At 42.5% G+C, this 13,493-nt stretch overlaps 1 protein-coding gene across 3 annotated transcripts in view; it reads left to right on the forward strand.

The window, feature by feature from the left end:
- Positions 1–13,493, forward strand: part of PGAP1 (GPI inositol-deacylase) — a 282,452-nt gene that overhangs the window by 220,855 nt on the left and 48,104 nt on the right. For all 3 annotated transcript variants that reach the window (XM_046615044.2, XM_046615045.2, XM_069134201.1), the window contains one exon: positions 1,207–1,466. In XM_046615044.2, coding sequence (XP_046471000.1) covers positions 1,207–1,466 — 260 coding nt within the window. The remainder of the gene's footprint in view (positions 1–1,206; positions 1,467–13,493) is intronic.

The following is a 13,493-nucleotide window of genomic DNA, read 5'->3' on the forward strand; positions in this document are numbered from 1 at the left end:
CTGCCCACAGTTAACTATTAAAAAATAATTATGCTTGAAGAGATTGAAGTTTGCGTTAACGTAACGAAACTGTACAAAAAAATTATCATTTTACACCCTTACAATTACATATTCTGTGTTGTTACGGATTTGCTAAATTTCAGACAACCCTTAAGCTGTGAAATGACTTTTTCCTCATACGCATCTCTTCATTAACCTTACGAATTTGAACCTCTATAGGGTCATCTGTTGAATATTGATCGCCCCGGCCCTTGCAGAATGAGAGAGAACCGCGCATGACAGTTTCAGATGAAATCGGCTGCGTCAGTTGCACTCGAAGTCAATATTTAATGAATGACCCTGTATATGCTTTGCCGATACTGGTTCTCGCAGGTAATCAAGGTTCTGCAAAATTAATAAATCAAAACATTATGATAGCCCTACATATTTAAATAATCCTACCGATGTGAGACAAATGCAGTCATATATGATTTTCGTAAATTGGTTTCAAACAAAGGTCATTTCTACTGACTTCGATGCAATCAACGTGACCCATACTTTGATTCTCGTTTGTTTAGTTGACGTGTCAATCACTACGAGTTTAAGTTTTTCTTTCAACTTTTTTTTTTTTTCCCACCGACCTTCGAAAAAGTTAATTTTGAGCCTCAAACAAAGCCTCGTGAAACCGGAGCACGGTGGCTTAATTCTAAAAGGTGACGCATCCGATTTGAATTTTTCCCATTTGATTAACACAGGATGAGGGCTATGCAAACACTCTAACCGGGATATCTTGGAAACTATGCAAGTTACGGAGCCTTTTTTTTCATTCTGTAGGTAATAAAATTTTCTATAAAAAAGGTCGATACTACTATACAGCTACTATGTATACATATTAATATATATATATTGAAAAAAATAAATGAATAAATGAAATAAATGAAAAAAAAAAAACGACTCCGTCACTTGCATAGTTTCCGAGATATCCCGGTTAGAGTGTTTGCATAGCCCTCATCCTATGTTAATCAAATGGGAAAAATTCAAACCGGATGCGTTACCTTTTAGATTTAAGCCACCGTGCTCCGGTTTCACGAGGCTTCGTTTGAGGCTCAAAACTAACTTTTTCGAAGGTAGGTAAGAAAAAAAAGTTAAAAAATAACCACCAATAAATAATGTAGTTGAAATGTATTACAGAAATAAAATGAAATTGATTTTTTCTTTAATCACCAGCGTTGTTGCGGTAAAAAGATGGGTCAGTATCAGACCAAAGTACAATTTCGACTTGGTGGCGAATGGATCGAGGATATTCGTCGACAGTACACATGGAAAGCTGCAGACCGAATCGGCGCTACCAATACATCGCAGCTTTACCTAATGATCAGGTTGATTGGTATACAAGATCACTTGACCATTCAGACAACTAGATTGGAAGCCAGAGATTGGCTATTTATCTGCTCTGCATCTGCAATACAGGGTCATTCTAGAGTATGGTAAGTAGAGAATATAACTATATTTAAAATGTCCGGAAAAGATTTGTGATGAGAACTGATGATTAGATTTTTTAAAAACAGTTTATTATTGATTCGGTACTATGTAAAGTGCTTTATTTCCCAATCTTTGAAGACTCCGCGCTATAAAGATGTTGTCTCTGAACTTGCAAACGGATTTCATCATTCCCACATTTCTTTTCTAACAGTATATAACATTTATGCGCGCAGGCGTGTCGATTTGAATGTGAGTCTGTGTCTGTATGTGCACATACATTGTGTATGTTCGTTATATATTCATTTTTATGTGTAGGTTGAATCCCGCGCTATCTATAATAAAAGCAGTGTATTATTACGCTCACTGACCTTCAGCTGATATTTACTACAAGGGTACATGGATTTTACTGTCACAGACTTTGTATCTGAAGCACAACCAACAACAGAGAAAAATCTGTACACACATAGTGCATTAGCCTTAAGAAACTTCAGTCGCCGTTTGTGTTCATACGGCACGTTTCTACACACAAATATTTAAACATAGAAAATCTAATCTATGTCACTTACACATACCGTATTTGGCACAGAAAACTTACCTTTCTTGCGCCTACTCCTTAATTGTAAGTTGTTAACACGCAAGCCCTTGAGGGGATGCCCTGGTCGAATTCACCGAACCCCAGAATTTTTTCGTGTATCTTCGAAACGGTGCATCGAAATTGTTTACCCCTGCTGCCTTGGATGTTTCCTGAGGAATAGATTCCGATGAATGCATAAAATCAATCAAAATCGACGAAATTTTATCTCGTATGAATCGTGAAATGTAGGTGCGTCACTTATGTTGATTAAAATCTGAACCTAGACACTTTTTATCCAAAAAAAGGGTATAAGATCGCAGTTTTACATGCAATTCCGAATAGATGGACCCCGAAATGTATGTGTTTCGAGCTGAAATGGAAAAACGGTATGTTTCTACGTAATTGTGATAATCGACGTTTCTTCACGAATGGAGAACTAAGTTCAAAACCATATGATAGTCAGAGTTTTAGGGCGTTTCAGATAACTTTCGAGTGACGGCCTGCGAGACGACCTTGTTTTGGTGTTGTTAACAATCCCCAATCGCTAATCAACAGCGACAACGCAAAGTAACCCTACGCGCTATCTCTCGAACGTTGTCGGCAACGCCCCAAAACTCTACCATGGTTCCGAGCTGAATTCTCCATTCATGGAGAATCGCCAATTGACACAGTTTCTTAGATAACATGTCGTTTCTTCATTGCAGTGTAAAACACACATGTTTTGGAGTCTGTCTGTTCAGAATTTGTTGAACGCTCGGTGTAATTGATAGGTATAGGGGATATCGTAACAAGGGGGAAAGAAGAAGAAGAAGAAAGTGGAGACTAGTGGCCGCACATAAGTAGTATGTACGGAAGTCGGAAGGGTTCTCCCGGGAGTGTATGGAGGTAATGGACAAGGAAAAAAAGAAGAGGAAGGAGAGGTTGAGAAGGTGGGGGACTTGAAAACGATGTCGCTTTTCAAAAGTGGGAATTAGAATGATTTTGTGGTGGGATGGTTCCGGAGGTGGGGGTGTTGTTCCAGCGTGGCGAGGATGTCGGTTAACGGTGGTACTAGAGGGGCTTTGTTGGCGGGAGGAGAATTGGTACGTCGATAATCATAGTTTGCCGGAGTAGGTGCGGCGAGGCATAGGGCATGTGGCTACCTGTATGAGGTTGGTGGCCATAATAGTAGGGGAGCCCAAGAGGGGATTTTGGGTTTTATTCAAGCGCGACAGAACAATATAAGGGAGGAAACCTTGCACCCTGTTATCAATGACCACCATATATGAACCCTTAATATACAAGGGTGCGTCTAGGGTAGCCAATCAGATTAGGAAAAAAAAATCGATCCTCAAATTAATTCGAGCTCGTCAGATTAATAGAAGGTAAGTTAATTACATGGAAAAAAGCGTCAATTTCAATATTCTGACGATTTGATCATGATATAAGAGAATAAGCGAGTAATTAGTTTGCAAAAAAAAAACGTCACCTGGAAGTATTCGAGCGCGGTTATTTTTTTTTTTAATTTGAAGGAAATCATGTAAAAATTACGGATATAATATAATCTGACGGTTTCTACAACGTAAAAAAGCTAAAATTATTGATAAAGTGAGGTACGTGCAAGTGCTGAGAACTATGTATTTCCCACTCCGCGCCTCTCTCCCCTTCTCACTCTTTCTCTATTGCTCACTCTCTCGCACCGTCCCCCCACTACTTTCTGCGGCCATGATGCCATCTCAGCTGATCACAATACAACGAGGTCGTGTTCGTAGATTTGTGACGCTTTGGTTTGTTTATTGTGTTTTAAAAAAGTTAAAAGTTATTTTATTTAATAACAGCCATATTTTTCTTAGGATTGTTTTCAAAAACTGAGATTTATTAATTGAGGATATAACAAGTAATTTTTTTCAAAAAAAAACATAAACAAAGAGTATTTATTTTTTTGTAAATAATTTTTAAAGTTAGTGACTTGCGATGATTCACGTGAGTGGAAGTAAGTGAGCGATAGTCGGTAAAGAAAGACAGCACTAGTGAGTGAGAAAGAAAACAATAGCCATTGACTATTGGTGTCCTTTACATGTCACGGTACTACCTTAAGCTGTCAGAACAATGAAATTCCTCCACATAATTATCAGATTATAGGTTAGCACAACAAGGACATCGAGCTGAACTGTCTGCATATAAATCTGATGAGCTTGAGTATTTCAAGGTCACTATTTTTTTTTTACATTTTCAAAAATCGGCTGTGAGTTCTGACTGCATCCAAATCGTCAGTCTTTTGAATAGGATACCTTTTAGAGGTCATTTAACATTCCCCCTGAATATCTGATGAGCTTAAATAAATTTTTTTTTTTTCATTTTCTACCCCTTCGTGCTGCCACCCCCGACTTGTAAGCCGGCAGATTAATACTTCTCTGTTACCGGAAGCACATAGGGCGTATACGATATTAATGTCTAACGCACTCGAGTATTTCTTTATAATACATTTTTTTTACATTTTTGAAAATTAGTACCTACTTCCCCCGGCAGTAAGAGAGCATGTATCATATGAACTTTTTTTCTTTTTAGTATCTAATCTTTATGATCCAATAGGTTCTCGCAGCGCTAAAGTGACTTACCATTTAGCCTCTTGGGCTCCCCTACTATAAGGTTTTTTTTTCTTTCTCTGAGGTTGACTCCGTGGTAACGTAAGTAACGGTTCCAAGAAAAATAGCATCACCCACTTGAGGCCTGGAGAACCGCCGACCGGAGTCCAGTAATTCACCTGCCAATGTCAACAGCGGTCACTACGATCCTCGCAACACACCGAAGACCTCGCAATAAACGCTCATAGCAACCCAACCGTATTCTTTAGAATTTGTTCTCTTTTTTTCATCGCTACCCTCCTGTCTTCTTCCTCCTTTCATTTCATAGTCATATTATAATATGCCTCCCTCGCTCTCTCTCGCTCTCCTCTCATTCCTTCTACTTCCCCGCTATTCGCCCAGCCATCAATTCACCATCCACGTATCTGGGGCTAGTCGGCCCGGAAGTCCTCGATCTGACACCGCTCCACCGCTCCACCGAGGAGCCCTGTGCAAGTTCTTCTCGTCACGCATTTCTTAACATTTTGGTCCTTCGAGCCGGATAGAATATTTGCAATCTCTTAAATATTAATCATTGTGCTGTTAACTTTGACTCTCTCGCTCTCGCTCATTGCCAGGATTGAGCCTGTCTCGCTCGCTCTCGTGTAGTGCGCGAATTAACTCTGACCTTCTCCTTCTTGTGCGGTTCGCGTATAGTGCTATCTCTCTCGCTCTGACGCAGTTGTCGGCTCATCTTTGACTCTTCACCTTCTCATCTTGTTGTGGTGTTTACTTTTGTGACTCGTTTGCCCTCACGTGTGTATCAACAATGCCTCTCATGCGCGATGATGAGTCGTCCGCCAAAGGATCAACAGTCTCCTTAAAAACATTGCCGGTGCCACTGATAATACCGACAGCTGACCTCCGCACGACCGCAGACCATCTTCAAGGCTTAGGCCGACGAACACGAAGCAACTCACCGTCGGTGCTCAGCAGTGAACTGTATGTGCGAGTCAATTCTCAGAACGAGCTAATTGAGTCGATGGAGGATTTGCTCACTCAAATGACAGAACCTTCCGACGACATTGCGCTCACCGAGGTCACCATGATGCTCGACCAGCTGGACGAGATCCATCAGGCTTGCCGTACCAAGCACTCATGGCTAGTCTCTCATTGGTCTCCCGCTCACCTAGACCACTCATACTTTGCCAGGAAGGTTAGCCTCAACAAATCCAAGCTGGTGCTCAAGATCAAGCGGCTGCTTGGACGTCTCCAAGAACAGCTCACATTGCCTGCTCAACCAACCGCTTCAGTCGAACCAGGATCTTGTACGCGCTCACCTCTATCCGAACTAACGGTGTCGACCGGATTTCAAGGCCATGTTTATGTCTGTCATCGGCAATCGCTCAGATCTCAGTGATCTCGAGAGGTTTCAGTATCTGAAGACGGCTGTGCAAGGTGATGCGTCAAAACTCATCGTCAATCTCACCCCGGACTCGTCGTCATACACAAAGGCGTGGGAACTGCTCAGTGGTAGATTTGAGAACAAGCGGCTGATCATCAAATCTCACCTGGATAGACTGTTCAACCGTAAGCCGATGTCAAAACGTTAGGCTAGCTTACTCACCAAGATGGTGAATATTATCAACGAGATAACTCAGGCTCTCAGAACGCTCACAACCGAAGGTAGCAATGACTGTCTCATGGTGACACTCATAGGTGGACTGCTCGATCGAGATACTCGTGAGAAGTGAGAGACGTCCCCAACATCTTCCAAAAAATTCCCTTCGCTCAACCAGCTCACCAAGTTTCTCATGGCTCGTGCTCGTACGTTAGAGCACATCGAGTAGGATTCAACTCCTGCTCAACCTTATACTGCTAAGGGAGCTATTCTCAAAAGAGCCAGCTCATAACAGGCTTTTAAAACACCGCAGTCGATTCAGCAGACGTCTCACACTACCCAAGAGCGAGCATCCCATCCATGCGATTGCTGTGGACAGGATCACTTCATAGTGATGTGTTCATAGTTTCAAGGCTGCTCATTAGATGCACGGGTAAGCCTCGTTAAGGAGAGGATTCTGTGCTGCAACTGCCTTGGTAGGCACAAAGCACGAAAGTGCAACAACTCCAAGCATTGCAAGATGTGCAATGGTACTCATCACACCATGCTGCATGTTGCAGATCTGTCAACCATCTTCGGTGCCTCAACTGAAAGCTCTCAGACCACTCAGGGTACTCAAGCTGCATCAACCTCTGAAGCAGCTAAATTTTCACCAGCGTGATGTTTAGGGACGATCGTCAGTAATCACGACCAGTCTTCGGCGTGCTCATCTACAACATGCAGTCATCTCACCTTGCTGGCAACTGCAACAGTAACAGTCTTCTCGACGACCTCATCATACCAGGTTCGACTACTCATCGATCCTGGCTCAGAAATCTCATTCATCTCAGAAAGTCTCACAAAACAGATGAACCTTGAAAAGAGGCACTCAACACTTGACGTCTACGGCGTTGGTGGAAAAAGGAACTCTCAGACAAGAGGCATTGTCACTCTTACACAGACCACTCTCAGTAAAAATCTCAGCTCATGTTCTTAAGACACTAACAACTGTCCTACCAACCAGTGAGGTACACAGTAAACTCACCCGGCCTCATCTCAAAGCGTTGAACCTAGCTGACCCAGAATTTCTCACTCCAAGGTTAATAGACGTGATCATAGGAGCAGACTTCTAAGGGCAGCTCATAAAGCCAAATATCATCAGACACTCGTCTAGCTCTCCAATTGCTCAATTGTCCATCTTTGGATGGCTAGTCATAGGTCCAATTCATGCATCGGTCACTCTGGCAAGAACGGCACATCATGGCGTCTTACAAGTAATGAACTTATCCTAGCAAGACTTGCTAACAAGGTTTTGGGTTCAGGAAGAACCACCGACGTCAATTGAACCCCAACTCACTTCAGAGGAAGAGGAGTGTGAAGGTCACTTCAAAACTACTCACTCAAGAGACTCAACTGGACGTTACATCATGAGAATGCCGCTCAAATCATCACCAACAGCTTTGTGAGACTCTCATCACATAGCACATTTGTGCCTTTAACGGATCAAGCGGCTTGGCAGAGATAGTCAATATCACCAATTGTCACCAAGTTCGTGCTGGAATACGAAAGAGCTGATCACATGATCAAGCTCGACGACAACTCAACAAGTAGAAGGCCACACTATTACCTGCCTCATCATGGGGTTCTCAAGCTAGATAGCTCGACCACCAAACTCAGAGTGGTTTCAATGGCTCTAGTGCAAGCTCCACTGGCTACTCTCTGAATGATCTCATGCATGCTGGTTCGAATCTGATGCTCAACATCTTCGACTTGCTCATCTGGATACGCCGACGTAAGAACGTGTTTGCTACAGACATCACAAAAATATATCGGAAAATTTAGATTCACTCAGAAGATTGGGATCTTCAGCGAATACTCTGGGTAGACGAACAGCACTCGGAATCTCATCATCAGCTCACGACTCTTACATATGGAACAAAGGCAGCACCATTCCTAGCAGTAAGGATACTGCTTCAGCTCGCTGAAGACGAAGGCTCAAGATACTCGCTCGCGGTGAAACCGATCACTCATGGTCGATACGTTGATGATAACTTCGGAGGCTCAGACACGGTGGAAGAGCTCAGTCAGGGCTCTGCCACGCGGGCGGATTTCCGCTAGCAAAATGGCACTCTACATCGAAGCAACTGTTGCCGGAAGTCTCACCTGAGCCTGGCAGTGCAGCAGGCATCTAATTCGACGTTTGTGACACCAAGACCCTTGGAATACGATGGTCATCTCAACAGGACACGTTCAACTTTTCAACCATCTCATTAGCACACTCTGACAGATTCTCTAAATGCCTCATCTTATCAGAAGTAGCACAAATATTTGATCCATTGGGCTTTGCCGCACCTGTTGTAATTAGAGCGAAGATGTTTCTTGAGGCACTCTGGTGACACAGACTCAACTGGGATGACAAACTCCCAGAACAACTCATAACTCAATGGCTTAGCATTAGAGAAGATCTCTTCAGCCTAGCCAGACTTTTTATCACACGATGGTTCAACACGCTCACTGACTCAGCTGTTAAACTACATAGTTTCTCTGATGCTTCGCAAACTGCAATGGCAGCCGTTGTGTATCTCGTTGTCAACTCACCTGTCCACTGGCGCCAACATTTCACTCATCTGCTCAAGAACAAAAGTTGCTCCTCTCAAACGTCTAACCATCCCGCGGTTAGAACTCACAGAAGCGCTGCTACTCTCCACGCTAATCAACCATGTTCATGCTACTTTGAACATGCGCGTGATAAATATTCATCTGTGGAGAGATTATCAAGTAACACTCACATGGATCAAGGCTCATCCCTCAAGATGGAAGGATTATGTACGCAACTCGGTTACAAAACTTCAAGAACTCTCCGAGAGAGCTCATTGAAGGCATGCACCAGGCACCTCAAACCCAGCTGACTGTGCTTCGCGTGGTATAACCACAGATCAGCTCGAAGATTAGTCTCTATGATGGACGGGACCATCATGGATGACTCAGACAATGGACTCATGGCCTGCTCAAAACGAATCGGCTCCTGATGCTATATGTGCGCAAGAGGCTCGTGCGAATATTGCAACGCATGCTGTAGAATCTTCTCCAGAATATCATTGGGATCTCATCTACAAATTCTCATCTCTCAACAAGCTGCTCAGAATAACCTCTCTGTGCAGCAGATTCATCAAGAAACTCTCAAGCAAACTCAATACAACACCAGCAGCTTGCATTTCATCAAGCAGCATGGAAGATTCACGACTTTTCTGGGTCGCGGCTACTGAATCAGTTTATTTTCAAAAAGAGCTCGACTACTCCAGCAACAAACTCAACTGCCAAACTCACACCCGCTTAACAGGCTCACGGCATTCATCAACCATTGCGGTGTGCTCAGAGTGGTCGACTTAAGAAGACAGAGCTCTCATACGAGACCAAACATCCAGCAATCCTTGCTCGCACCTCAATACTCTCGGAACTCATCATCGCTCACGCTCACAACCAAACAATGCATGGAGGAACTCAGACACTCTTGCATTTATCAGACAACTCTACTGGATCATCGGAGGTAGAGCACCAGTCAAATCATATATTCTCAGGTGTGTGGTGTGTGCTCGTCAAAGAAGGATCCGCGCTCAGCAATTGATGGGCCAATTATCTCTGATGCGAGTCACGCCATCACGCCCGTTCTCACATATAGGCATTGACTGCGCTGGCCTACTCACGCTCAAAACCTGGAAGGGTCAAGGTTCAAGAACGTACAAGGGATAGATATGTGTATTTGTCTGTCTCACAACATCGGCCACTCACCTAGAATTAGTCTCTGACTACACATCTGACGGGTTCATTGCTACCTGCAAACGCTTCATCTCATGAAGAGGACTTCCTTCCGCACTCTACTCCGATTGTAGAATCAATGTCATTGGCGCTGATGCTCAACTCAAGCAATGTTTCACCGAAAGCTTATCAGGTCATCAAGCAATCTCATCACTACTAGCCTAAGATAAGACTCAATGGCATTGCAACCCACCGGGAACCCTCCCACATGGGTGGTAAGTGGGAAGCAGTGTTAAAGTCTCTCAAGTTTCACCTCAGAAGAACGGTCGGAGACACCGTGCTCACATAAGAGGAGACGTGCTACGCTCCTCGCTAAAATATAAGCGATTCTCAATTCAAGGCCGCTCGAACCGCTCAGCGATGACTCCGACGATACCGCAGTGCTCACACCGGGGCATTTTCTCATTGGAACTGCACTTAATGCAGTCCCGAGGCCCTCACTACTGGACATCTCAACCAACAGACTATCTCGATGGCAGCTCATCCAGCAAAGGGTGCAACAGTTCTGGCATCTGTGGTCAACTTAATACTTGCAACCGCTGCAAGCCATCTCAAAATGGCATCATCCTCACAACGCCATTCAGGTAGACTCATTAGTACTACTCACTGATGAGCGCCTACCTCCCGGAAAATAGCCAATGGCCAAGGTACTCAATCTAATACTAGGACAGGATGGACTCACCAGGGTGGTGTCCGTAAAGACGGCCACAACCACGCTCACCAGACCGATTGCCAAGCTCGCCCTCCTTCCTGTGACTCCTCAAGGAAACTCATCATCAATACCGTTGCTAATGGCAGGCGGAAATGTTTGAGAATTGGTTTTCTCAAAAGCATCTCTCAAGAAGCAGCTGTCGCTCAACGTGAACTAGACAAAACTATTCACTACCTCTGAGAACGCGCCTAGTTACCGGCTCTCTTAGCTGGCAGTCAGTATTCTCATTTCATTGTGCTCGCGCGTGAATTTTGACAGTACCATCTCAACAGAAAATTATCGTGACACAATCATTCGTGACTTCTCAAGTAATTGATATAATCACAAACTGACTTCTCAAGTGATTAACATAAATCACAAACTGATTTCTCAAGTCATTACTACAATCTAGAAACACCATGAATCACAAAACTGGTTCTCAAGGGATTAATATAATCCGGACACACTCATACCTTGAATAGCACACTGATCACATTGTATAATAAATAAACTTAACTTATCTGCAACTGTTCTAAGTTCTTCTCATCACGCATTTCTCAACAATTCGATATTTAAATATTTGATAGTGTTTCGGCAAAGTATCGAATAATTAAATGTGTGTCTCGCGACACTCAAAATCGTCCTCGCACATGTACGCACACTCGCGTGCAATGTTTACTTGCCGTCTCTGCGTCAAATCTCGCCTCTTGCCCGTGTCGCGACTCAAAACCTATCAGCTGTATCTCATGTATTGTCTACTATCTCGAAATCATGTATGTGTATAATCTATGTTTTCCCTCGCTCTGTAAATCATCACTCTCTGTAACGTTCTCTTGCGATACAGTTTGTATCGCCTCATCGAAACCAATAAAAATCTCAATTATCGGTATTCATTATCTCTCTCCATCTCAACATCACTTTCGTTTCATTCACACTCGTTCTCATCACTAATTCGCGGATCCCACGTCGATGATCCATATCTTTTTGCCTTCTCTCTAAACAGATAGACACGTCAATTCAATTCCGGGCTTGCTTGTTACTAAATCTTCGTTCCTATTTTTGAAAACAGCCGCCCCTCGGAACACTATAAGACAACGATGTACGGTAACTGCATTATTTCGTCATCTTCGACATATATATTTAAGTTATAAGCGTGACTCTTATAACTTAAAAGGGTTGCGGAAATAATAATTCCTGAGTCTCAACGACTTGGGTTGATGTAGAAACGATACTAAAACATTATATTAACACCAATCACAAATAATTACATAAATAATAACAAAAATAATTATAACACTTATAGTCACCTAAATCAACAACAATGTCGGTTTTGACGATCGGGATTGTGGGCTTAGTTAACAGTGATGAAAAAGAATAATTTACAATATATTTTACAGAGCATTCACTATGACGCTAGTGGATGTCTCGAGCGCCTGTCAATCACTCCCCTCTCTCCCGAGGCGATGATTCCGCGATGGTCACTCTTGGTTATCCTTTCCGTAACCCGTTCAGCGTGTTTGTTGTTTTTCATGGATAAGTTTGGGTAAACAGGCCACAAACTTACATATATATTAGTCTCTCTATCTAATAAAAAAGTTCTTTACAAATGAACAGGTAAAAAAAATTATAATAACAATAGTATAAAAAAGATTATAATAACAATAGTATACGCACGAAGTTAGCGGTGGGGTGAGATGCCGAAAACAAAACAAAAAGCATCTAGCAAACAAAACTTCCTTTGACAGCTGTCATCGGCTACTCATGACAGTCTTTGACAAACATCTTTATAGGTATCGGTTTCTGACACGTAAAAAATGAACATGCAAATGAAAATTATCAAGATGATTCCCGACGGGAATTGTCTTTTTCGCGCGCTGGCGTATTGTATATACGGCACTCAAGATCGACACGCAGAAGTGAGACTGAGTACCGTTTCAAATATAGTGGATAATTGGTCTACATTTGCGGGTTTTATTACAGGTAATGAGTCAAACGGTGCTGTGATTAGGTCACCTGGTGATTACAAATCACATATGAATAAAAATGGAATTCACAGGGGAGAAGCAGAATTAGCTGCAGCTACGGACATTTTTAAGATATGTTTAATCATGTATCGCGGAGAACAAATTCATCCACACCGAATCGGATCCCAAGATGAAAGACAATTCTCGCTACCCTTCACCGGCGACAGAGACAGTGGACACTTTGATGTCTTGCAGAACCAAAATGAAATTCAAATAGTGAGTAATAAGTATCAAAAGTAACAAGCAAATGATAGTAAATATAAATATATCACCAAACAGTCAAAAGGACAGCCAGGATTTACGATGGCAATGGAGACAGGAGGAGTTTCAATCAGCAGACAAGGCGATGAAGATGGTGGATGGTCGGAAATATCACAAAAGAAAAAGGAAAATAAAATTGTAAGTGCGAAGAACCAAATAAGCCATAGAATAATATCCAACAAATATTGGTATAACCAGGCAAGAGGACCGAAACCCGATTTCGTCGAAGCGTCACCCCGCCTCGAACCTACAAAATGGAGACCAGCTGCACAAAATAATGATTGTAGGAAAGCAAATTTTGAAACACAATTTCATGTAATCTTCGTGTTATTCCAATAAAGAAAATCTATTTCACTTTTTTTGTCTTTCACTTAATTAAGTTTATTCCTTCATACAGCAAGTATAGGTTAACCTCCGCATGTCAAGGAAGTACAAAAATCTTCAAAAACTTGATCAGTCGTAGCTTCTGCATTAATAACCAAGATGGGAGCTGATAAAGAAGAAAAGTTTTGTTCTATCAAAC

Source organism: Neodiprion pinetum, chromosome 3 (genome assembly GCF_021155775.2).
Source record: "Neodiprion pinetum isolate iyNeoPine1 chromosome 3, iyNeoPine1.2, whole genome shotgun sequence".
In the NCBI taxonomy this organism is placed as follows: Eukaryota; Metazoa; Arthropoda; class Insecta; order Hymenoptera; family Diprionidae; genus Neodiprion; species Neodiprion pinetum.